This window comes from Mustela erminea, chromosome 4, assembly GCF_009829155.1.
Source record: "Mustela erminea isolate mMusErm1 chromosome 4, mMusErm1.Pri, whole genome shotgun sequence".
NCBI classification, from domain to species: domain Eukaryota; kingdom Metazoa; phylum Chordata; class Mammalia; order Carnivora; family Mustelidae; genus Mustela; species Mustela erminea.
In genome coordinates this window covers 73,688,519-73,716,335 of record NC_045617.1, presented here as the reverse complement: position 1 = coordinate 73,716,335, position 27,817 = coordinate 73,688,519, and the positions used below count along the sequence as shown (strand labels likewise).

Here is a 27,817-nt window from a genome sequence, read left to right as displayed (position 1 = left end):
CTAACATCAACTCATAGCTTTAAAGAGGTCAGTTGCCAGAATTCAGAGCCTTAGAAATAGCACGTTCCAGTTCTTTTCGGTATGTTAGTACTAACTTGTGAAAGCCAGGTGCTTTTATGGGTATTATCTCTTGTAAACCTCACAACATATTTTAACTGTTTTAAAAATGAAGAAACTGAGGCCCCAAACCATTAAGCAACTGACCAAAGTGGCAGCAGCCAGCAATGGTAGACATAAGAGTATACCCAGATCTTCTGACTCAAAGGACAGCTTTCTCATTACGCTCTGCTTTTCATCAAGAAGACAGTGCAGGGGGTTTAAATGAGGGGGGGTTCTCTCTGCAGCTGAGAGGGTACTACAAATGGCTCCTTAGACAAGAAATGAGGTTGAGAGTGAGTAAACTGAGCTGGCAGAAGTGGTTACTTGGGAAGAGCAGTAAGAAGCCTTTAAGCCGTTTTTAAAGCAGGGGCCTGATAAAATCTTAACGATTGTTCCTAAAAGATCGCTCTAATTGCTAAACGGTAGCAGTAGTCATGGTGGGAAGTGGAAAGATGGGAGCTCTCTGAGCTAAGGATGTAGATTTCATAGGGAGGAGTGGTTGGAGTTGAGGGTGAGTGGGGCTTCTAGAATCTTAGCTTTGGGAATGGTTTGATGCCATTTGTGTCAATAGAAAATATTAGAGAAAGAGCACGTGTTTAGTAGGTAAGTAAAACAACATGTTTTAGTAGGTAGGAAGATTTTGGTGAGTAGTGTATGCAGCATAATCCCCTCAAATTACTTAAGGAAAAAAGAGTCCAGGGAAGTAGGTAGCTGACTGTAGTCGTTTTGTAGTGGACCCGAGAGTAGAAACAACTCCCTTGGCCATTCTGTAACACCAAAGGCCACAGAGCAGATAGGTTCGCAGGATGGCCTTCCAGAGATGCGTTCTGTGGCTCTTCTGGCAATCTGATTCTTATTTGTTTAATTAATGGTCATTTCAAAGAGAATTTTCTGCTCACTGGATCAACACTTACTTCACAGACTTCTTATTTCCTTACTCCATGAGATCCAAATCTAAAAAGTTAACTACAACCTGTTGCCCTAGTCTAACATGACTCATAACAGGGCACAGTTTAAAACAACAAACCAGTTACACATATTCTCGTCAAATACACTTGTCAGTTTTCTCATCAAATGTATTCCTGGGAATACATTTGTTCTTGGGAATGATTAGATTCCAGTCTGGCCCTAGTTGGTCAAGTATCACGTACGCCCACTGTTAACTATAACATATCAATATAATTTTGCACAGTTTATGAACATTGTCTCATTTGAGTCTTTCAATACCCCCCTGAAATGGGTGAGCAGGTTTTACCATTCTCGTTTTATAGGTCAAGCTTAAAGATGTTAAGTGATTTGTATAGTGTCACAAAGCTAGTAAATTTGAGCAGAACTCAATCTCAAATTTCTGAAAGGGGCATATTTGTTCTGTTTTACTACAGTCCATGGCCTTTCCTTTGTGACCACGATCCCTATTTATCTCCTGTGAAGTTCCTCCTATTAGTATAATTTCCTTGGTGTGTGACAATAAAAGCATGTAAATTAGGGAAATCTCTATTATGGATTACAGTATTCTTACTGGCTGACAAGGTGAATTGGTGGATCATTAAGGTCCTTTCCCTTTCAATATCCATGTGAGCCCATCCACGGGAAAATAGATGCTGAGGGAAAAGGCTGCTAAATAAGCCATTTTAAAGACTGAACAAAAATGCTATCAAATCTAAAAATAAAATCTAAGCTCATGGCTCCTCTAATGGTCCTTATAAACTAAAAGAAACTAAAAATAGAGACTTGTAGTAATATACATTTGTCCCTCCTTATCTTCAGGGAACACATTCCAAAACCCCCAAGGGGATGCCTGAAACCAGGGATGGTACCAAACCCTATATGTACTGTTTTTTTTTTTTCTACACATACCTACCTATGTTAAAATTTGTAAATTAGGCACAGTAAGAAGTTAAACAGCAATAACTAATAATAAAATAGAACAGTTATAACGACATACTGTAATAAAAGTGATGTAAATGTGCTCTCCCTCAAAATATTTTATTTTACTCTATGCTCCTGCCTTCTTCTCGTGATGAGGTAAGATGACAAAATGTCTACATGATGAGATAAAGTGAGGTGAATAACAAACATTAGGCTACAATAGACCTTCTGTCACTATGTTAGGAGGCTCGTTTGCTCCCAAAATATGGTTTCCACAGATAACTGAAACTGAAAAGCAAAACTTTGGAAAAGGGAGAGGACTGCCAAAACATTCTGTTAAATGATTTTAAAAAGACCATTCCTATTTTGCTATTTCACCATCTATAATTAGTATTTTTGTTAGATATAGAATAATGAGGGGCGCCTGGATGGTTCAGTGGGTTAAAGCCTCTGCCTTCGGCTCAGGTCATGATCTCAGGGTCCAGGGATAGAGCCCCACATCGGGCTCTCTGCTCTGTGGGGAGCCTGCTTCATCTTCTCTCTCTGCCTGCCTCTCTGCCTACTTGTAATCTCTCTCTCTCTGTGTGTTAAATAAATAAATAAAGTCTTTAAAAAAAAAAAAAAAGAATAACGAATTAGGTTTCTGAAATCAGCTCCCTAATAAAAATTGATCAGTGCACTTTCTGGTAGTACGGTGTCCAAACCAGCATGCCTGTCGGGGGTATGAAGCAAAATGAGCTATGTTGTGTCTCTTTTGTAACAAAAGGTTTTGGTTCTGTAGTCTCAATGTAGAGTGATTGTTTTTATTTAAGAATTTATTTGAGAAAGAGAGAGAGAGAGCATGAGAGGGGAGAGATCAGAGAAAGAAGCAGCCTCCCTGGTGATCAGGGAGCCCAATGTGGGACTCAATCCAGGGGCTCCAGAATCATGACCTGAGCCAAAGGCAGTTTCAGTTGCTTAACCAACTGAGCCACCCAGGCATCCCAAGAGTGATTATTTATAATGGACCACAGGAAAATATGTTTTATCTAGTGAGGAAGGCAGAAAGCCAGAGGAATACTTGGCAGGTGTCTTTGCTCCTACTCTGGGCAGTTTTCCTGACTGACTTCACAGGTCCTGTCTCCCCAGTGACTGTCACCAGAATTGAACATCAGGGATCTCAAACTCTGGAAAATGTAATTGGATATTGATGCCGTAAGAAACTAAGCTTAGCTCCAGCATTTGGCTCTCTGGCTTTGGAAAGCACTCAGATTCCACACCTAAATTCATGCATACTCAGGTGCGATGGCTGAAATGCTGGGTTAGAAGAATCCCCCCAACTTTTTTTTCTGAATTCCTATAATGTATGAACGTTCCCTAAAATTCCATCTTTCAAAACCGTAATGTTTCCTTGTTATCTTCACAGTAAACTCCCTAGCCTGCTATTCATGCTCCTGATGTTTGGTCTTAACTTTTGCTCCCCTTTATTTCTGTCCATAAATTTTATGTTTTAGTGAAATCAAAAAACCTCTGAAGGGTGCCACCAAGGCTAGGTGATCCTTTCTTGTGAGGGCACCAAATTTCCATAAGTCTCAGTTCTTGATTTTGGATGGGTTTATTTTTTATAAAACTAAGGGATTTATTTGTTCTATATGATTTATTATGAACTCATCAATATGCATAGTCCTGGGCTATCTCTTTGGGATAAAAAAGGAGAAAAGACAAGTCCAGCCCTTGGGACCTCAATATAGTCATTTTTACCTGCTTTTTTCCCTCCTTCAGGCCCCTGCCCTTCTAATTGGATATTTCTGAATCCCTGTATCTCAGTCAATTACATCATTTTGTTCCTGGTCTCCCCACTTAGAAACACAATCAACATTTGTTATTCCTTTGTTTATCCATTTATTAGTTTTTTTTTCATTTGCCTGTTTAAAATTGATTGTCAAATCCTGTCAACCTTGCCCATTCTTCTTTGGAGATAACTTTAAATCCATCCCCTCTTCTCACATTACTCCCATTAGTGCTGTTCTAATTCAGCCAACAGCAGTGCCAGTTATCAAACATAACATAACATCCCATTAACTTTTTTTTAATTTATTTTTTATTTATTTTCAGCATAACAGTATTCATTATTTTTTTTTTATTTTTTTTATTTTTTTATTTTTTTATTTATTTCCAGCATAACAGTATTCATTATTTTTGCACCACACCCCGTGCTCCATGCAATCCGTGCCCTCTATAATACCCACCACCTGGTACCCCAACCTCCCACCCCCCGTCCCTTCAAAACCCTCAGATTGTTTTTCAGAGTCCATAGTCTCTCATGGTTCACCTCCCCTTCCAATTTCCCCCAACTCCCTTCTCCACTCTAAGTCCCCATGTCCTCCATTATTTTTGCACTACACCCAGTGCTCCATGCAATCTGTGCCCTCTCTAATACCCACCACCTGGTACCCCAACCTCCCACCCGCCCCCCGCCAATTCAAACCCCTCAGATTGTTTTTCAGAGTCCATAGAGTCTCTCATGGTTCATCTCCCCTTCCAATTTCCCCCAACTCCCTTCTCATTTCCATCTCCCCTTGTCCTCAATGCTATTTGTTATGCTCCACAAATAAGTGAAACCATATGATAATTGACTCACTCTGCTTGAATTATTTCACTCAGCATCATCTCTTCCAGTCCCATCCATGTTGCTACAAAAGTTGGGTATTCATCCTTTCTGATGGAGGCATAATACTCCATAGTGTATATGGACCACATCTTCCTTATCCATTCATCCGTTAAAGGGCATCTTGGTTCTTTCCACAGTTTGGCGACCATGGCCATTGCTGCTATAAACATTGGGGTACAGATGGCCCTTCTTTTCACTACATCTGTATCTTTGGGGTAAATACCCAGTAGTACAATTGCAGGGTCATAGGGAAGTTCTATTTTTAATTTCTTGAGGAATCTCCACACTGTTCTCCAAAGAGGCTGCACCAACTTGCATTCCCACCAACAGTGTAAGAGGGTTCCCCTTTCTCCACATCCCCTCCAACACATGTTTCCTGTCTTGCTAATTTTGGCCATTCTAACTGGTGTAAGGTGATATCTCAATATGGTTTTAATTTGAATCTCCCTGATGGCTAGTGATGATGAACATTTTTTCATATGTCTGATAGCCATTTGTATGTCTTCATTGGAGAAGTGTCCGTTCATATCTTCTGCCCTTTTTTTGATATGATTGTCTGTTTTGTGTGTGTTGAGTTTGAGGAGTTTTCCCCTCCCCAGAAATTCTTCTCTTTGTCATCAGAGTATTTGCTTAAAACCAAATTAAGTCATGTTGCTGATTTGTCTATAAACAGTTCCTTCAAGTTCTATGAAAGATTAAATTCAAGCCCCCATCCAGTGTCCCCATATTTCTCAAAATCCAGCTCAAACGTCAGGATTCCCATGTAGGTGGTTCCAGATGGTTAGTTGTCTCCTTTCTGATGAGTCCTTGTACGTAATATTTGCTACCCTGGCTTTATTCTGATTATGGTCTCTCACCATACTTCAGACTCAGGTTTTATCCATCTTTCCATCCAAAGCACCAAGCACTATTTAACAAACTCTCTTAAAGAAAAAGGAGAAAATGTATTGGGTGTGCTCTATGGTACTAGAACTTCCTGAAAGATAGGCAGGTTTATGTTCAAAATAGGGAGATGTTTTAAGATGTTCAGTATGTAGAGATGCTATAAAATAATTATACTGGCTGCCCCCAAAACACAAGATTTGTTTTACTAGACATGATTAAATGGACTCTTCTGGGGAGGCTGTTTGAACTAAATCCCTCTAAACTTCCAAAGTTTTATTATTCCATCACTAGAAGCTAATAAACTATGGGGTCCACAGTGTTCTCATCTGAAACTAGAAAAGGAAGAGGTCTAAAATCCTTTTAAATTCCACAGTTATATTCACCGTTCTTCCAAATCTTCTTTATGTATTCATGCATAACACTCTTGCTCCTAACACTCTCTTCTTCCCTTTCTATTTGTCAAAGTTCTTTTCCTTCAAGTCCCATCACTGTTCCTGACTGCTGCCTGGCATCTTCACATACCTTAGCCATCCGCAACTGCCCCTGCCTTGGAATTTCTGCTGTGCTACAATTTCTAGTCTATATATTGATGGGCCTTAAAAAATAAAAGACTTTTACCAACTGTATTGTAGGCTTCTTGGAGACCATGTTTTGTTTCTGAGTCCCTGGAAGAGTTATTGCTGAATAAATACTTATTATTGAAAATGGCAAGGATGTGATAACTAAAAGTAAGGTATCTGTATCACCTGTGTCACATTCACATGAAGAGCTTCTTATAGATGCCCCTGGGCCCACCACTTTACTCCTGAATCAGAATTTTTTAGAATGAAACCTATGCATTCACATTAATAAAAAGTACTCTGGCTCAGTTTTATACACAGTAAAATTTTAAACCCTCACTGGCAAAGACTGTCAGGTTCTTTATACCATTCTGGTATCATTTCCATGGCACACCGTATCTCTTTTGGTATGTTTGAGCACGTCCTTGTCTTCCTAGAGTCCCAGAGGACTTCTTGCCCAGAATGTGGGGTGAGAGCACCATATCAGATACTCACTAAAAGCTGCATCTGTGATCCTTAAAAAGTAGTCTCTTATTATGACTGTTAGTGAGTCCTTGGCTTTTGAGTCCTTATTGACTGAAGCTTCACAGCTGCCTTGAAGAAGAGTGGAACTAGTACAAGGTTATACTTAGTACTTCCTGGGTAAAACAAAATGCCTTGCATATACTGACTTGTTACAAGTGCTTGTAAGAGTGCTAAGTGCTTACATGTGATCCCATTTAATCCCCCCAGTAGCTATCAAGTAGATATTCCCACATTACAGATAAGAAAGCTTAGGTTCAAAAAGCTACTTGTGTCTAACCAGACTGTGAACTTCTTGATACAGATGATTGGTTTTATTCCTGTTCAGGTGTTCATTCACTGTGTGTGGATGTTGGAGAGTTTAATTGTCTAAATGAGTAGCTGAATAAAGAGATAAATTTTGGCTATTCAGCTAGTAAATCTCAAAACTGTTTGAGTCCGAAGCCAGCTCACCACCTCCCAGTCCCTGTGCTCCTCTGGGAAGTGTGTAGGACTCATGAAGTACAAAAATGAATCAAATTCACAAAGGTGTGTATCAGCACCTTCTGCTCTGTCAGCAATTTTGTGACTCTAGGAGAAACATCCACTTATTTTTCCTGCTCAGGATTTTAGATGGGTCACATAAAGCTGGATTTATTTAATGGTATATCCACTATTTTCACATCTCCTTGTGCCTGTTAAAATACCGCAGGTCTTTCGCCTGCTGTCTGCTTATGCTAAGACCTCAGCCATCAATATGCTACTTCAGCATGCTATGTGGCAAGAATATCCAAGTTGATTCATCATATAACAAAGTCGAGTTTGTTTTTAGCACAAACTGAAGTTTGTTTTGTTCAAGAATGCAAACTTAGTAGTTATGGAATAACACGCATGCAGGTTCATTACCATTAAACTATCACATTTTCTGTTTATGTTGATTTCTAATTAATTCTCTCCTTAAAAAAAAAAAAAAAAAAAAAAAGGTGGGGGGAATGGCTCACTCTGCCAGACCAGAGCACATAATGATTCCCACTGTTGGATGAACACTGTTGGATCTGTCTCATGAAAAATGCTGTTATTACCACCCACTAACTCATCAACAGGTCCTGGCTCTCTATGGAATCTGGGTCTTCATTACCCCTATCCACTCCCGCTTGTCCTCTATTCACCTCCACTTGGGAACATGGCCACTTGGAAAAAGGGAAGCTTTCCCTCCCTTAGCAACAGCTGGAGATGCTGATTCAGTACCTTACATTTTACACCCGTAGCAGGGTGCATTAACCTTGTGATAAATTTCGACTTGTGGTTAGGAAAAAAAAAAACACTATTTTTTGGTTGTACAAAATGCTTTCTGTTGCAGTGTCAACAGCAGAATCAACTATAGCTATCTGGTAGGTCACAGGAAAACTAATATGGTTTTCACTACTTTTGAAGAATCAGCTTTGGAATTAGCCCACAAGCTATTAATCTATTTAATGGAAAAAAGAAATAACAGACATTCTAAAAGGAAGATTAGAAATAAAAACAGTAATGCTGTTCCTCTCAATTACCTAGACTTTGTCAATGTTCATCACTAATGGCAAGAATTCAGGAAAATACAGAAACGATTATATGTAAGATTGCAAAATGTTTTATTTTTATTCTCCTTATTTGTTCTTATAACCTCTTATATATTTCATAATTTTCCTGTGTGTCTTTACCACCACCACTTTCCCCCCCCACACACACACTCCAGGAAAAGAGAACAAAAATGTAAAACTCCGAAGCAAACTAAAATTACTGCTTGAGAAAGGAGAAACAAAGGAGAAATGAAATATTTCCAAGAGCAAAGAACATGTAGATTGATGCACAGTCTCCTCAAAGATTAGAATCTGACTATAAATCTCTATGTTGTCAGGCTAGTCAGAACATTCTCCTCTAATTTGATAAAACAACATGTTTTCAAGGAATACAAGATTCTATTTCCACTTCACGATCCATAAAATTAACAAAAATCAAAGTGAATGATTATGTTGGGCAAAATGTATTCTTTCCTTTCGTTCTGATATTCACTTAGCAATGCAGAATCTATACAGAGTTGGCACGTAATCCCAGCTATTTACCTGGGTCCGCAAGGTTCTGTAGGACCTGGCTCTACCCTCCTTCTCTAAACTCATCTCTTACCATTCACAGTGCTGCAGCTTCATTGGTTCCCCTAGTGCTGTTGCTTTTGCCTGGTTCTTTCCCATAGGCTTTAAATCCTTTCCCTTGCTGATGCTCCACCTGGAATACTCTCCCTCCCTTAGCTTTTCATAGCTGACTCCTCATTTTCCCAATCTCAGCTAAAGGGTGACATTCTAAAAGGTGCCTTCCCTGACCACTGTATTTAAATTAGCTATTCTTCCCTGTCTTACCTGTTTATTTCGCTCAATATCCATCACAATCTTTAAGCATTTAAATATTCACTTGCTTATTACTGATTGACATCATGAGATCAGGAACTAGATGTCTTATTCACTCCTACATTTACTACATCATGTGTAGGGTTAGGGTACATGGTGAGTTACTAGAAATTTTTGCTGAAAACTTAATCATGGTTTTCACAATGTGTATACGATGCAGCCCACTTTCATCTGTCTTTCATTTCTAGTTCTACTTCTGTAGCCTGTGGAGAGACAGAGCACAGCCCTTGGCCACGAAGTGGCATCTAGCTACCAAATATTCATCATAGCTTAGATTTCAGGAATTCTATATCTACCATCATTTGCTAGCCATTTTTATAATATTTTGAGCTGGCTTGATTTTAGTGGAAAGTCTAGCTAATTGCTATTTAATGTTAGGTCTGTTTTATTGCTGTGGTTTTATTTTAAAGTATTTATAGAATATAAATATTAGACTCCCTTCAGGAAATTATTATTCAGTAAGAGAAAGAGAAAGATTTTCCAAGTTCTCAAAGAAATAGTTTCCATTAAAAACAGTATGTTTCCCCACATAATAATGGTGGAGCCCTAACGGGGCTGTATTCAGCAGCTGGTGAATACATTCCTCTCTGAGACTTTAGGAATTTGGTGAAGCCATTGGTGTGGGCAAAAACTTGCAGAATATTCAAGGTTGATTCAGTGGGACAAAAGATGTGGCAGATGCTATTATCCTAATGCTTCAGGTCAGTTAATGTCTGTGCTACTGACTTTGATAAAAGACCAAGTAGAGTGTGTGTATCATGTGTCTAGTTATGTATGTGGGCATTTTGTGTACACCCACATGTACAATAAACATATGTACACACCATCAGATGCTACACTGCAAAAATAGCAAAATCTGTGTATGTTTGTATATATAAACATGGCTCCCTCAACAAATTACTAGTCAGAAATAATAGTGAAGGACTATGATAGGCCTCTATTCATCCAGTTATCATCATTTGAGAATGTAAAGGGGCATTGCATGCCAATAGGTAATTATATTCATTCAAACAGCTTTTGATAATTTGCTGTCTGTGCCTAACAAATGGTTGTGGAGATCTGGCCACTGTTTGATCTGCCTTGGCTGCTTTAACTTATAAATAAATAAGAAACAGTGACTCTCAATACTTTCTGGGGTTGACCCAATAGAATTTGAAAGAGATTGCCAAGTAATTCAAATTTTTAACATTAGGTTTTTCTTAAAGTGAATAATGCCAAACACTCCAGAGGACCCATGAAACATCTCTTTCCATGACCATAACACTATATTAAACTTAAAAATTATTCTCTAACAATCAAGACCCAAGGTATGATAGAAATATGTTGTCCTCTCTTAGGCAGTGATAAGTCCACATTTCCTTTAGGTTAACAGAGAACTGTAGTAAATGGTACCTAGAAAAACTTCTTTTTTAATTTCAAATTATTTATTTCATAATTAAGCGTCTCACAGTGTATATGATTTGAAACTTTATTCCTTTGCCAGATATTTATAGGGACGGCCAACTTAAAATCAGTTATGCTTTCTATTAAGTATTTACCTATCTGGCATCTTTATTCCTTTTTTTTTTTTTTAAAGATTTTATTTTATTCATTTGACAGAGAGAGATCACAAGTAGGCAGAGAGGCAGAGAGAGAGAGGAGGAAGCAGGCTCCCTGCTGAGCAGAGAGCCCGATGCAGGACTCGATCCCAGGACCCTGAGATCATGACCTGAGCCGAAGGCAGCGGCTTAACCCACTGAGCCACCCAGGCGCCCCTGGCATCTTTATTCCTTTTAAAAACAAATAAGCAGCTTATCTTTCATATTTAGTGCCTTCTGTTCAATAATCAAAAGTCTTCATTGAGAACCCATTTAATCCGTAGCTGCCCTATGTAGAAGCTGGGAATTATCAAGAAGATTATGAAGACATTATCAAGACCAACTTTCAAGAAGCTTCCAATCAATGTGAACATCCTCATAAAAGGAGGACATGGAAGAAAGGACAGATGCAGAACTAGCTCTGATTACAGAATTCCACTGGCCTCGTATCCCTGCCCTATCACTTACGGTCACTACAGGGAGAAGAGCAGGAAGTTAATGTTGTGAAGACAAGTACGTGTTAGGAAGAATCTGGTCTTTAAAATAATATTATTAAAAAAAAACTTTTATCAAATGTGTCAATTTATCTTTTATTCTTTGAATTATAAAATCACTATATTACTTTGATGTATTTATCACTTACTAGAAACTTAAGTTAGACCTTTTATAAACCTAAAGCCTACCAAATTTTGTACTTCTGGGAACTCTCTAGCCACAAATAAATGACCACCAGAGGTAATTGGCAACATGCAGTATTGGATTTCTTCCACACAGCAATTTACAGTAGATGTGAGTACATTTGCAGTTGGGTTTTAGAAGAGAATTAAACTAAGGCAAATCCTTGAAGCCTACACTAAAATTGTTAACAGGAACGGAGCTTAGATGTCAGTGCTGCAGTTGGTTCAGTATATCATAAGCATTGAAGGGCATAGCCAAAGATTGTGTATTTACCAAATGCTCTACCATTTAAAACTCTATGTTCTGGATGTTTTATCAAAGAAGTTAGTTGAGGGGCACCTAAGTAGCTCAGTCGGTTAATTGTCCAACTTTTGATTTTTTTTTTTTTTAAGATTTTATTTATTTGACAGACAGAGACCACAAGTAGGCAGAGAGGCAGGCAGAGAGAGAGGAGGAGGAGGAAGCAGGCTCCTCACCGAGCAGAGAGCCCGATGTGGGGCTCGATCCCAGGACCCTGGGATCATGACCTAAGCCAAAAGCAGAGGCTTTAACCCACTGCCCAGGCAACCCCCAACTCTTGATTTTGGCTCAGGTCATAATCTCAGGGTCATGAGATCAAGCCCCGAGTGAAGCAAGGTCGAACCCCCTTCCCCCTTTAGCTCTGAACTCAGCAGGGAGTGTCCTTGAGGTTCTCTCTCTCCCCCTCTCTTCGCTGTCCCTTCCCCTGACACTGCTCTTTCTCTCTCTATACTAAATAAATAAATATTTTTAAAAAATGGATCCACTCTCATGACTATAGCCTTTATGTTGCATCAGTTATGCATTACAAGATTATCTAATAGAGAAATAGTAGGAAGGCTCAACAGCTAGAGAAATTGAAGTCACTCAGGGAGTATCGACAGTTCTGACACTGAAAATTGGTTTAAATTATGCATTAATATATACTCTTTTCATACTTAACCTTTGTATACTAGTTAGGAAAAGATGCTTTCCTATTTCCCAATTTTAGGGAAAGGTACACTAATTTTACCATGTATTTGACACATTTGTAGAAAAGAAAGTCCTAACTTAACGTTTCCATGAATTTTGCTCATTGTTCCACTCATATTCATCCTTGTTACACATCTAAAGTTTGCTTATGTATAAAGAAATTGTTACCCGATAACAAAGATCTAGATTCTAACCTTTGATGTAAACTTACTATTTGCCTTAAAGTTTTAGCATTTTTTTGAGTCCTAGTTTCAGGTTTCGAAATAAATAATTGTGATGGCTTCTATGTTTACTAACAATAGTTACTATAGTTAATTTAGCTTCTTGTGAGATATATGCTTTGAAAGCAAAAGTAGTGTAGAAATACAAAGTATTGTTAAAAATCAGCTGAAAATATGTCTTTTTCTCTGACCAAATGTCCCTTATTTTGGACTATGTTTCCTTCTTCTGGCATTCTTCATGTCCTCTTTCAAGGTGTCTTCTCTAATTAAGTAGCTATAGCCAGAGACTTTCATTTACATCTCTGGCGACCATTATAATATTAAGTTCCATATATTAAGCATCACTTCCGGATATTTAATAAAATCTGTAAAAGCAGTGATCCCAAGCCACGTTTATATTTTTAGACTTTTTTATTCTACGCACTGGCCCTACCACTCTAACCATAGGCTTTCACTCCCCCAGCTGTCCCTCACCTTTTCTGTTCACTGACAGGAGCTCAAAACACACCTTCTCAAATCCACTTTCTTGTTCAGTCCACATTTTGTTACTCACCATTTTGATTGAGTCTACCTCCTAAATGTCCTTGGGAGTGTTCATACCTTCCGCAACACATTACACTGCCTTTACTATATTTTAAGCTATCATCGGTCTTTTACCTTGATCGCTACATGATTCTTCCAGTTTCTGTGCCTTTCATACTGCCAGAGAAACTACCATTCTAATACAAATGTGATCACGTCACTCACCAGATTGAAATCCCCCATATGAACAGAATAATTTCCTTGGCACAGCCCACAAAGTGTTCCGTAATCTAAATCTGTCCTGCGCCTCCGATCTTTTTATAGTCCTCATTTTTCCATTCACCACTATTTAGGCATCAGTTGCACTGAACTCATGCCAGTGTCCTTCCTGATGTGGATAATTGGTGTGTCCCCTCCTCTAGCCCCACCATGGCCACTTACATACTGATAACTTCAACTCATTTTCTTATTTTTATTTAAATTCAGTTAGCCAACATATAGTTCATTTATTAGTTTCAGACGTAGAGTTCAGCAGTTCATCATTTGCATATAACACCCAGGGCTCATCACATCACCTGCCCTCCTTAATGCCCACCACCCAGTTACCCCATCCCGTCTACCCCTCCCCTCCAGCAACCCTCAGTATGTTTCCTATAGTTAAGAGTATCTTGTGGTTTCTCTCACTCTCTGATGACCTTCCATTCAGTTTCCCTCTCTTCCCCCTATGGTCCTGTGTACTGTCTCTTACATTCCACATATGTGTGAAACCAAATGATAATTGTCTTTCTCTGATTGACTTATTTCACTTAGCACAAACCCTCCAGTTCCACCCATGTCAATGTAAATGGTAAGTATAGCTGAGTAATATTCCATTGTATATATACACACCACATCCTCTTTATCCATTCATCTCTCTATGGACATCTCAGCTCTTTCCACACTTTGGCTATTGTGGACATTGCTGCCATAAATATTAGGGGTGCAGGTGCCCTTTCAGATCAATACATTTGTATCCTTGGAGTAAATACCTAGTAATGCAATTGCTGGGTTACAGGGCAGCTCTAGTTTTAACTTCTTGAGGAACCTCCATACTGTTTTCCAGAGCGGCTGTACCAGGTTGCATTTCCACCAATAGTGTAAGGGGGTTCCCCTTTCTCCACATCCTTGCCAACATTTGTTGTTTCCTGAGTTGTTTGTTTTAGCCATTTTGACTGGTGTGAGGTGGTGTCTCATTATGGTTTTGATTTGTAGTTCCCTGATGCCAAGTGATGCGGAGCATTTTTTTCATGTGTCTGTTGGCCATCTGGATGTCTGGAGAAATATCTGTTCAAGTCTTCTGCCCATTTCTTGACTGGATTATTTGTTTTGGGGGTGTTAAGTTTGATAAGTTCTTTTTTTTTTTTTAAGGATTTTATTTATTTATTTGACAGATCACAAGTAGGCAGAAAGGTGGGGGGATTGCGGGGGAAGCAGGCTCCCTGCTGAGCAGAGAGCCAGATGTGAAGCTCAATCCCAGGACCCTGGGATCATAACCTGAGCCGAAGGCAGAGGCTTTAAGCCACTGAGCCACCCAGGCGCCCCTAATAAGTTCTTTATAGATCTTGGATACTAGCCCCTTATCTGATAGATCACTTGCAAGTATCTTCTCCCAGTCTGTAGGTTGCCTTTTAGTTTTGTTCAACTTGTTTTCTAAGATTGGGTTTAAACCTTAAGTATTCTATGAAACCTCATCACTGCTAACACCTCCATTGCTCATATGAAATAATAGTCCAAATGCTGTTTGAAAAAAAGGTGATTCAGAAATACAAAATGAAGTTATTATTAGAATGGAAAAGAAGAAGTATGAAAAAAACAGAATTTAAGGGGCACCTGGGTGTCTCAGTCAGTTAAGCATCTGCCTCTGGCTCAGGTCCTGCATCGGGCTCCTTGCTCAGTGGGGAGTCGGCTTCTCTCTCTGCCCCTGCTCCTGCTCCCCACCACCAAATAAATAAATAAAATCTTTTAAAAAAATAGAATTTAATTTCCTAAGTTTAGAATCACAAGATTTTAAGGCTGAAAGAGTTACAGTCAATCCAGACCAAAGTTTTCTGTGGTTTCCATATAAAAAGTAAAAACTTTCCTTAAGATGAAGTTTGAGAAATTTGTACCTAGTTGTGTAATACTGACTGTATAATTTGAGTGACCCTTATACAGCATTCAAGAAATAGTTACTACTCAACTGTAAAAAAAAAAAAAAAAAAAAAACCTAGAATCATAGAATCTGAGCTTCACAGTCTCAATTTTTCCCACTTCTCACAGCATAACCCTGAAACTTTCCTGAAGAAATAAAGTTTGCCATTATTTGTGCCTGCCCATAACTGGAACTCCCTGATTAAACACAAATAGAAATTTTCTTTGCCAATTAGGGCAATTATGTCTTCTTTACTTTTTCAAAAATCTACTTTGCCAAACACTTTTTTCTAAAAAGGCAAAAATTGAAAAAAACAAGCAACAGCCCAACATTATGAGTTGATTATTAGATTTCTTCGGTGAAAGTTTTAAAGAATTGAGCAAAGTACCTTGGCATATCTCATAATTTTGGTGGGAACTGTTACTAACTATGGGTCCTTTTATGGGGCTTTTTCCTGAAGAAGTTTCCAAACACCCAAAACCCAAAATTTATAATGAAATACATTTTAAGGTACATCCTTTTTGAGGCTTTGCACCTCTAAATCATGTTTCTTTTCGTAACTGATTTAAAGTTATATCATAATTGACAGAAGTTTCGAGGTGCTTGAAATTATAATTTTGTTTCCTTTGCTGCATTTCAGAGTTAAAGATAAGTTGTTGTGGACCAGTCAAACCCATCTGCATTCAAACTCAGAGTCACTGACTGCCCTGGGATTGAAGTGATTTTCTTTCAAAGGGAGGTCCACTTCTCCATAGACAGTTCTTATGAGGTTTTACCTGTATCTCTGGTGTCTTAAAATGGGCCAAACCAGCTTCTGAGTACAGGATGCTTTCTTCATCCCTTTTCTTTTTTAGGGTCTTTCCCTACTTAAAATGTATGTACATTTTCTGTAAGTCTCCAATGCTGACTTACTGGCATGAAAAATGATCCTGTTACTTGGAAAACAGTTTTCACTTACAAGTCCCCCAGGTCCTATAATGTCTAAACCTCCTGTGCCATTTTATATGTCCGTCCCACCCCATAGAGGAGCATGTACAGGAAAAGCAAACTTCCCTTCCCCCACATATTTCCTCAGTTTATTTACAAAACGTCTTGGAATGAGAATGAGCTGCTTGTGGTTCCTGTGGCTGATTCAGGGATGGTTTCCTCTAGGCAGAGGATGCTGGTCAACCAAATGACCTCTCTGCAGCTAACCCTTGCACCCCTGTGGTAAGGCTGATTGGGCTTATGGGTACCCCCTTCTAACTAAGCCTGGTGGGATTTGTTTTTGTGGTAAAGAACTTAGCAAGAACCAAACATCTCTGAAGTCAGACCTGATAATGGCAAGGCCCATCAGAGCCCAATCCCACTACCAACAACAAAAGAAACCAGAATACATTGGGATACATTTACACTCCTGTGCATCAACCTTTGTTTCTCAGAAAGGTCACAATTTTTCCCTTCCAGATTCCTGGAAGGACAGTAAAGCTACTTAATTGTATTTGAACACAGAGTACATGAGAAGAAAACATCCCAAACACCAGATATGTGAGAGATGTACTTCAGTCAGCCCTTTTCCCACAGCTCGTATGTATGTGCTGATGACCAGTTAATAGTCATAAGAAGGTTTAAAGTTGTGAAGATCTTTAAACATGAATCTTGCACATGTTTGTTTAAATCTGTTCAGACTTGCTAATGAATAATCTCACCGCCACAGGTATATGTGTAGCTCTAGTCTTTAGTGTCATGTCCTCACTAAATACATATTTCACTTGAGTAGATGGAAGATTAAAACAAAAGAACTATAAGAATTCTCTCCCCTGGGGGTGCCTGGGTGGCTCCGTCGTTAAACATCTGCCTTCAGCTCAGGTCATGGTCCCAGGGTCCTGGGGTGGAGCCCTGCGTTGGGCTCCCTGCTCAGCAGGGAACCTGCTACTCACTCTCTCACTCCCTCTGCTTGTGTTCCCTCTCTCGCTGCCTCTCTCTCTGTCAAACAAACAAAATCTTTAAAAAAAAAAAAAAAGAATTCTCTCCCCAAAGATAAAATGAACATTATAAATACTATGAATTATAATTAGTAATATAAATAACCACATATGATCATATGGAAATACTGGTAAGATAAATATCACATTTTCTTCATTGTATCAATGTGAACTGATACATGTAAAACTCCTATGAAAGGAAATTATTTTGAGAAAGCATGGGAGAATGGATTCCAAGGAACTATGTTAGTTTCACAATCAATTTACACGGGAACAAAGGGTAAAACTGTGTTCGCTAACAGACCACAGTTGAAAAAAGATATCCTAAAAGGAAGTATCCTTGCTCAAGTTAAACCTTCATCTATGTTGTCATCCTTGCTTGAAGAAATTAGATGCATGCTTTTCACCCACCACATAAATGACAAGCAAACTAATGTGCATTGATTTCAGTGCAAAATTACCCAGTCTCCAATCTTCCAGGATCCTGGTTCAATGAGAATCTTTTCATTACGTGTGCGTGTGCATGTGTGTGTGTGAGAGAGAGAGAGAGATCTATAAATAGTTTGAGGCAGTATATTCTTAGTTTCCAAATTCCCAAATTCTAAGAACTTTTAATTAAAAACTATGTATGTATTAAAGGGAAATAGTAGATCATAGAAAAGGGAAACAAAAATTCCAACTCATTCACCCATTACCACCAATTGAAACCTAATGAAAAGTGTACCATCTGCCTAGAGAATGTCATCGAACTTCTGTATTTATAATTTAACATTTGTTTTTATCTTTCTGCATTTGTCCTTTCAGCGCATTCTAACGTCAGTCAAGGCTGCCAAGGAGGCTGTGCAACGTGTTCAGATTACAATGGATGTTTGTCATGTAAGCCCAGACTATTTTTTGTTCTGGAAAGAATTGGCATGAAGCAGATTGGAGTGTGTCTCTCTTCATGTCCAAGTGGATATTATGGAACTCGATATCCAGATATAAATAAGTGTACAAGTAAGTGCTACATGGCATTATGTTTTTATCTCATCCTTGGGGACTTCCCAGATTTATTGGCCTCTAGAGTATTTGTGATATTCAGTGTTCAGGAAATAATGATATTTACCTGATAATTAGGCTAAACCATACTTGGACTTAGCCCTCAGAGCAGGAAAATTTTCACCTCTTGCAAAAAGCACTCAAGTTTTGTGTTATTCTTGTTTTACATTATAAAAGCAAAAACTGAGAACCTGATTATTACTCATGGAACATATAGAAAAGTACAGTAACCGTTAATGCCATCTGAGTTCCCATTATGATCATAACATCCAAGTCTTTAATGACTTAAAGAATAAATTCAGCTGTTTTTGCTTCAAGAAGGATTCCAGTATAGCCAGTGAAACATTTATCTATCTGTTGGAAATGAACGTTGAAAACACTGTCATTATCCCCTCTCCTCTGGACACTGAAAGTCTACTCTCCCCACTGCAGACCCAGTAACTTTTTAGAATCTAAATTCAGAAGTATCATTCCTCTGTCATACACCACACGTAGCCCTGCCTTCCTCTCCTACTCCTCTCCTGTGAACGCATCTCAGCCATTTTCCACTGACATCACTGGTCTTCTTGCAAGATCTTCCCACCTCAAGACTTTGCAGTTACTGTTCTGACAGTTTGGAAAGCTCTTTGCCTACCTACATCTTTGCTTGGTTGGCTCTCTTCTTTCATTCAAGATTCTGCTCGTATGTCACCTTCTCAGGGAAGCATTCCATGACCTGCTTACTCACAATAATCAACCTTTTCCCCTTATTGGTCATTTGCCATAGTTCTTGTTTCCAGAGCACTTATCACTCTGGAACCACTTTGTTCTGTGGTCCTGCGTTAGTTACATAATCTTTCTGAGCCTTGGTTTCCTTATCTATAAAATGGAAATTATAATAGGGGCTATCTCACTAGGTTATTGTCCTCATAATAACTTCCACAACTTAAACCTCTTAAGTGACTTAATATTATAACATACTCTCAGCGATATCTGACTTACAGTAATCACTATATAAGGGTCAGATGTTGTTATTATTTATTGTATCTCCCCTCCTAAAATGTAAACTCTCTGAAGTCTTTATCTCTCTTGTATGCTCTGCTGTCAAGCAATATCTAGAATAGTGCTAGGCACATAGTGGACAATCAAATATTTGTTGAACGAATGAATAGACTGCCAAAACAGCCCAAAAGCAGTATCTAGTATATTTCGTTAAAGCTCTGATCAAACACTTTTTACTGTCATTTAATATAAGTAAATACTTGGTCTTATAAACATTTTTGGCAATAGACACATTGCCAAGAACTTTTCATAGGGCTATCGATACAATAATTTCAAAATCAATGGCTGATGTATATCAACTGAATGACTGTGGAAGAATTCATAATCCAGTCTGGCAAATTAATTTTGAATCCTAAGCGTGTTTGACACAAAAGTCTCCTGTGCGTATAATGTAAGCATACAGACCTGGACCAGCAATAGATAAGTGAAGATAATGAAAGCATATTTCTTTCCTTTTTTTCTATTTCAGAATGCAAAGCTGACTGTGATACCTGTTTCAACAAAAATTTCTGCACAAAGTGTAAAAGTGGATTTTACTTACACCTTGGAAAGTGCCTTGATAATTGCCCAGAAGGGTTGGAAGCCAACAACCATACCATGGAGTGCGTCAGTATTGGTGAGAAGGAACTCTAAGGTTTATAGGGGAGGAGAAACACCTCAAATGATAACGTCAGTCTCCATGGAAGTGCTGCTTAAAGTCTTATTTCACAACTACCTGAGAGACTATTTCCAAGAGGCTTTCTTCATCCTTCCTTACAAAGATACCATCTTAATGTATCTTTGTAAGGTGTCACAGTTGTGACATGTATCACATGCATGTATCACAGTATAATTTAACACCCCATGGGTGCCCCATTATTTCTGAGAGACTGTTGGCAACTGTTTCAGCTATTCTGATCATTACATATTTATTTTATATCATTATGATACAGTGAAGTTCTACTTAATTTATTATAGACATACTTGCATATATCATAATATAATACACACACACACACACACACACACACACACATATTTGGTCTTAAACTAAATTTCCACATTAGGATAAGAGTTTCACAAAACAGGTCTGATGTGAAGCATGAGTAATGTTGTTTTCCAAGAGGAGAAAACACTCTCTGGGTATGGCCTGTTGACACTCAGTAGATGAGCCAAAGATCTACAGAACTGGAGTTGATATAGTTGAAAATACGACTTTTTTCTCTTGCACTGCTTTGCTGAAATGCCCTACTTGCACAGAAACAAGGAGAGGACTTGGGACTCACTCAAACTGACAGGAGGACACAAGTCACAGGGTCTGATTAAATGCATGCTGAATTTCCTGGGAGGGACGTCCCTCAGACCAGTTGTTTGTCTAAATAATGGATCACTGTCAGGCTCTATTTTCCCTCTTCTGAGTGTTGCACAGCTACTACAGCTATGAGTTTGATGAACAGTTGGGGAACAGATGCTAAGTCAAAAGGGAAAACAGCATACTAAATCTCAAAATCCCCTGGGCAAGAGCTACAAGAACCTTTGATGCTGCACTGATATTGGCGTACGCACGCAAATATTCTCCTGATTCAGTACAAGATAGTCTCCAGGACTCCCCTGCGGTCCGCACAGATAGATCTATTAGAATCAAAAGTGTAGAATAATAACTCTTAATGTGGTGGTTCACCTGTTTCAGGTCCACAAGAAACACTTAGTTCTAAACAAACTTCATAGAAGAATGAAATGAATAGATGATATTTTAAAGATAATTTCAGAAGCATCTGGAAAACAGCAAGCATGAAACAGTTCACGGCTCATTTTGGTTTAGTCTTTTTCCCCCCCCTCTAGTCAGTAAAGACACAGAGAAACAACTTCGAAATAGGGTAAAACATACATGAGAAAGCACTTCAAGCCCATCTCTTTGTAAGTCCTGAGGACTGATGATTAAAGGTAATAAGTTCCAAACTGTGGAAAAAATAGGAAACAGTTCTGTGGAGTACTCAAGGGCAGAAATTCAGGATGAGTTGCAGAAATTTTGTGGTCTTTCTCAACCCAGAAAAAAGAGCACATGTTTAGATTCTCTTAGCTGTTGAAAGTGTAAGCATTCAGTCCTTGAAAGGCTGTTTATCATAAATGTATTAATGCTTTTCTATCATAGAAAGCATTTAGCACCTGGCATTGTTGGATGAACTAGTAAAGCTGACTGGTAATTTCTCCTACTATTTAGACAAAAACTCTCTCTTTTTTTTTCTTTTTTTTTTTTTTCAAAAACAATCTCTTAACACAGTTAAGTTTAAGTAATTTATATGTTTAAGAATAGGGGTTAGCAATCTAAAAGCCATTTAGTGAATCTGGCTCATCGAACAGTTAGGTGTAAATGACCTAGACACGGTAATAGTGCAAATCCATGACTTTTGTTCAGGGCTCTCTCTTGTCACTTGACGTAAGGGAATGCCTCCTGTCATTTGCTCTCTAACCAACAAGCAGTAGATGAGCCATGACTGAGCTTGCCCTGGAATTTCATGAAAAATGATGACCTGCTTGCTTGGCACAAAGAAACATTAAAGCTTATTCCTTTAACAGAGATGTACTATGACCGAGAGCGAGAAATAATGGTTCCAAGGACACATTGTGAGTTATTGTCAGTTATTAGTATCTTGACTCTAGCTCTCTGGTGCTCACCAAAGATACTGAAGAAGGTGTCCCTCCCTTTGCTGAAATCGATATTGTGTCACTTGTTTCTTACCCAGATTATTATTTAGAGGAAAGATCATATACGGAGAAAATGCCACCCTGATGTAAAGCTAGGGGGAAAGACTTTAAGTTTCAACATATCCACTCCTCGTGATTTGTTGTAAATTAGACATAAATGTCCATTGAACCCAATCTTATAGGAGAATATAGTTCTATTCCATGCTCTAGATACTTGTGTTCTTTCCTCACTGTCATCGTGTCATCCTTTTTGCTCCTCTTGGAGAGTTGGCCTTGTTCAAGTATTCACAGAGGAAGATATCCAACTTTGAACAGTGAGTAGCAAGGAACATGCCCTTTGCTATGTTCTTAATGGAACCATGCAATTGGTCAACAAGAATGAGAGCAAACGAGTAATGATGTTATAAGGTCATTACCGGTGGGAGCATCTAGTTCAGCTTTTATCCCAATTCAAGAATCCCTCTTAGAGCATTTAAGACTATCACAAAATGGCCACTTCGAGGGACAGGAAGCTAATGACTTTTTTGAGACCCTTGCTTCATTAGTGAATAGTTAAAGATTTCCATTGTTAACATTGTTTTTAATACAGAAAATAGAAGAAATAGAGAAAATGAGTGATTTTGTTTTTTTCCTTAGTTTTCTCTTAACCAAATGACGCTCCAGTTCTGTATCATTCATTTAACGACCTGAGTGTAACTTAAATCACAATCCTTTTTGTTATCTTTACATGTTTTCCAAAGTTTCCAATTTTCCAGAAATATTTTTAGAAACTAATATTATAGATTCATTCTACAGTATTTCTCTAGGAAAAACTCTTTTCCTCTCTACCTCTCAAGGCTTTATAACTAGCCCCCCCCCTTTTTTTAGATCTTTTTAATATCTGAACTCATAAGTTTTCAGTATTTTCCCTCCTTCTTCCTCAATGGAATTATCTAAGATTGTCATTAGAATTTCATTTTTCGGGTATCTGGGTGGCTCAGTTGGTTAAAGCCTCTGCCTTTGGCTCGGGTCATGATCCCAGGGTCCTGGGATCCAGGTTTGCATCAGGATCCCTGCTGAGCCTCCTCTCTCTCTGCCTGCCTCTCTGCCTACTTGTGATCTCTGTCTGTCAAATAAATAAATAAAATCTTTTAAAAAAATTTAATTTATCGGGGCACCTATGTGGCTCAGTCAGTTAAGCATCCAACTCTTGATCTTAGCCGAGGTCTTGACCTCAGGGTTTTGAGTTCAAGCCCCATATTGCGCTCCATGCTGGCTATGGAGCCTACTTCAAAAAAAAAAAAAAAAAAGAAAGAAAGAAAGAATGAATGAATGAATTTCGTTTTTAGAACCAATTGTCATATGACTAAGGACTCCTAGCTGTAATTTTAAAAATCTTTTTTTCTAAAGTCTAAATACACATTTGCCTAGACCACCTTTGCAACTGTGAAAAAGCACCAATGTTCTGGTCATTTTCACATCAGGTAATTTTTTTTCTAATTTAGTCCTCTTGGTTCTGGCAATAAATGAATATTAGATGAAGTGATAGCTTGCAAACTTTAATTTTTATTTTTCCATTTGCTTTCTTAGAGATGGTTTTATTTGTTTGTGCTAAAAATTCACTGCTTTTGTATCATAAATACCAGGTTGGGAGATATGTCTTTAATTGGCAAAAGATACAATATCATTAAGTGACTTTGTGCTCTTTTCTTTAAAAAAAAAAAGATTTTACTTATTTCTTTGAGAGAGACTGAGAGAGAGTGTAAGAGCAGGGTGAGAAGAAGACTCCCTGCTGAACAGGGAGCCCACTGTGGGGCTTGATCCCAGGATTTTGGGATCATGCCTTGAGCCGAAGGCAGATGCTTGATTGACTGAGCTACCAAGGCACCCCTGTTACTCTGTTCTTTGACTAACATCATTATGTTAGAACTAAACATGAAAACTAAGAGTGGCTCAGTAAGGTTCATTTAAGTTACAGAAACTTAAATTCACTAATTTAGTCATTAGCATTTAACTCTTGTGTTACATTCAGATACCTGGTGGCAACTATAAAAGCATGTAAAAGAATGTGTGGCAAAAGAATTTAAGTTTCTAAAACATTTAGGTTATATTTTTTGAGGTTGCATGAAAGAATTTTGCTCTAAAATAAGGATCCTTTAAATCAGTAGGCAGCAAGAAAGGTTAATGGAAACATGTTTTGTGGAAAGAATCTTATATCATCTAAAGAATTATTGCTGCAAGCTGTTTCAGTTATTGTAAATTAGGAAGTTGTATGAACAAAAATAGAATAATAGCATCTTGCAGATACTTACTTTGGTTAGAAGTGCAGAAATCTGTTACAAGACTCTGGAAGAGATTAATACATATAAAAAAGGGGGGAAAATCTACAGAAGAAGCTTTAGAAAAATTACATCTGTTCATCTTAGAAATCATTTCTTCACATTGATTCTAGAAGCAGTTTCTCAGCTGAAATTGACCCAGAATCCACTTAAAATAGATGCTGCTATGTCTGAACCATTCCTGTTAATAAATAATATTTAAGTATTCAACTGCACATGAAGTGGAAAAAGCAGTGAATCCAGGTCAATGACCTGGATGCCTTTTTTTTTTTCTTTTAAGATCTTATTTATTTGGCACAGAGAGAGAGCAGGGGGAGCAGCAGAGGGAGAAGGAGAAGCCGGCTCCCCACCGAGCAGAGAGCCCAACGCAGGGCTCCATCCCACGACCCTGGGATCATGACCTGAGCCGAAGGCAGAATCAGTTGAGCCACCTTGGTATCCCATGGACACCTTTTTTGCTTAACCATTCTCTAGCGCACAAGTTCTCCAAGGGTGTTCTTTGTACATGCAAATCGGTACCGTATGTATTGTTAAAAATAAAAATTCTCGGCGTGCCTGGGTGGCTCAGTGGGTTAAAGCCTCTGCCTTCGGCTCAGATCATGGTCCCAGGGTCCTGGAATCGAGTCCCACATCGGGCTCTCTGCTCCACAGGGAGCCTGCTTCTTCCTCTCTCTCTCTGCCTGCCTCTCTGCCTACTTGTGATCTCTGTCTGACAAATAAATAAATAAAATCTTTAAAAAATAAAAATAAAAATTCTCAGACCTGGTCCCAGACAACTGAATAAGAAACCCCAGGGGTGGAGTCCAATGGTCTGTGCTTCAGCGAGCCCTCCAGGTGATTCTGTTGCACGCTGAATTTCGAGAAGCAGATCTGTAGCACATAATAATGACTAGTCTATCACGTTATGGTCAGGATCAATCAATAAAGGCTTGGCCAATTGCGAGTAATTGTTTTAGTGCCCAGGTTTATAAATCTAGAGTGAAAAGTAAACCTAATGCAAGAATGAGTTTACCTGATATTTTATAAGCATGAAAATATTATATTTCTACCTTTCCCTTTCTCTTTGTTTTAAGTCATCTTGCCCAAGTTTGTTCTACAGGATTTCTCAGAATTTGAACAAGTATTGATAGAAGCAAATATTTTTGTTTCTTAAAATTTGTGAAAATATCTGTGAGCCCGCTGAGCCTGCTTCTGCTGTTCTGTTTCAGTGCACTGTGAGGCCAGTGAATGGAGTCCTTGGAGTCCATGCATGAAGAAAGGAAAAACGTGTGGTTTCAAAAGAGGGACTGAAACACGGGTCCGAGAAATAACACAGCATCCGTCAGCAAAGGGTAACCTGTGTCCCCCCACCAGTGAGACAAGAAAATGTACAGTGCAAAGAAAGAAGTGTCAGAAGGGAGAACGAGGTACAATCATACTAGCAAAATGTGCTTATTTGAATTCTCACAATTTGATACAATTTATTTCACTTATTTCTTAGGAAACATTTAATACTATTGTTGGTATCTAAAATCCTGAAAGGTACACCAACCAAACTGTATGTTGGCTGTAAATCACAGAATATAGATGTGCAGGGTTTTTTTTTAACATCTTAATTTTATTTTATTTTTTTTCGTGTTCCAAGATTCATTGTTTATGCACCACGCCCAGTGCTCCATGCGATAAGTGCCCTCCTTAATACCAACCACCAGGCTCTCCCATAACCTTCAATTCGTTTCTCAGAATCCACAGTCTCTCATCTTTCATCTTCCCCTCCGATTTACCCCAATTCACTTTTCCTTTCCTTCTCCTAATGTCCTCCATGTTATTTATGATGCTCCGCAAGTGAAACCATATGATAATTGACTTTCTCTGCTTGACTTATTTCACTCAGCATAATCTCCTCCAGTCCCATCCATGTTGATACAAAACCTTGATCCCCAAACCAGGCAAAGACCCCAACAAAAAAGAGAATTTCAGACCAATATCCCTGATGAATACGGATGCCAAGATTCTTTACAACATCCTAGCTAATAGGACCCAACAGTACATTAAAAAGATTATCCACCGTTACCAGGTGGGATTTATCCCTGGGATGCAAGAGTGGTACAACATTTGCAAGTTAATCAATGTGATAGAACAAATCAATAAAAGAAGAGAGAAGAACCACATGGTCTGTCAATTGATGCAGAAAAAGTATTTGACAAAATACAGCATCCGTTCCTGATTAAAACTCAAAGTATAAGGATAGAGGGAGCATTCCTCAACTCCATAAAATCTATCTATGAAAAACACACAGCAAATATTCTCAATAGGGGAAAACTTGACAGCCTTCCCCATTGAGATCAGGAACACAACAAGGATGTCCATTCTCACCACTCTTGCTCAACATAGTACTAGCAGTCCTAGCAACAGCAATCAGACAACAAAAAGAAATAAAAAGTATCCAGATAGGCAAAGAGGAAGTCAGACTGTCTTTCTTCACAGACGACATGATACTTTATATGGAAAACCCAAAAGACTCCACCCCCAAACTATTAGAACTCCTACAGCCATTCAGTAATGTGACAGGATACAAAATGAGTGCACAGAAATCAGTTGCTTTCTTATACACTAGCAATGAAAATATAGAAAGGGAAATTAAAGAACCAATTCCATTTACTATAGATGTGCAGTTTTTAAAAATAGAGTCTGATATCAAAATTATAAACTGCTATAGATGTGTGTTAATTTGATCTTGATGGGAAAATGATGCATTTTTTTAAATTTTAGGCCTATGTTTGTCTTTTGGGTCATTATCTTTCTTATCCTTTCCAGTACCTAAAAAACTTTTGAGAAGCCTCATAAACATGAGATTGCATACTATATGGTACAAGATCGTAGTGAAGCAACACCAGCCGTAAACTTATTTTTTTTTCACTGCCTACAAATCAGAGTAGTACAATTAGGTTGTAAGCTTTTGTAGCTAAAGCTATTTTAAAGGTTACATAGCATTTTAAAAAATATTTAAATGGATATGTGTTTCTACAGTATTTTTTAAAGATGTTTCTTATTTATTTGAGAGAGAGAGAGAGAGTGGGAGGGAGAGGGAGAGAGAATCTGAAGCAGACACTGTGCTGAGCACAGAGCCCAGTGCAGGGCTTGATCCTATGACCACAAGATCATGACCTGAGCTGGAGCCAAGAGTCAGACACTTACTTACCTGACTCAGCCACCCAGGCTCCCCAATACATGTTTCTAATGCTGATTTCACATTTGAAGTAAATCATTAAGGCTATATTTTATACATATAATTTAAGCATTAATGACATTTGATCCCAAGATTATTTTACTTTTACACTAACTTTATAAACCAGATTATAGAACCTATTAGATCAATAATAAATAACTCTGTTAGAGGGGCACCTGGGTAGCTCAGTTGGTTCAGCATCTGCCTTCGGCTTAGGTCATAATCCTGGGGTCCTGGGATGGAGCCCCATGTTGAGTTCCCTGCTCAGCAGGAAGCCTCCTCCTCCTCCGCTCCCCCTGCTTGTGCTCTCTGTCTCAAATAAATAAATAAAATATTAAAAAATAATAACTCTGTGTTAGAGCTTGTTCTGAAGTCTTATGATTGCCAAGAAATATACCAT

The 27,817-nt window shown here is 38.5% G+C and overlaps 1 protein-coding gene across 1 annotated transcript in view; it reads left to right on the top strand.

The window, feature by feature from the left end:
* RSPO3 (R-spondin 3) overlaps positions 1-27,817 on the top strand; it is an 89,340-nt gene that overhangs the window by 16,562 nt on the left and 44,961 nt on the right. Inside the window, exons 2-4 of the mRNA XM_032339609.1 lie at positions 17,932-18,123; positions 19,676-19,822; positions 25,418-25,615. Coding sequence (XP_032195500.1) covers positions 17,932-18,123; positions 19,676-19,822; positions 25,418-25,615 — 537 coding nt within the window. The remainder of the gene's footprint in view (positions 1-17,931; positions 18,124-19,675; positions 19,823-25,417; positions 25,616-27,817) is intronic.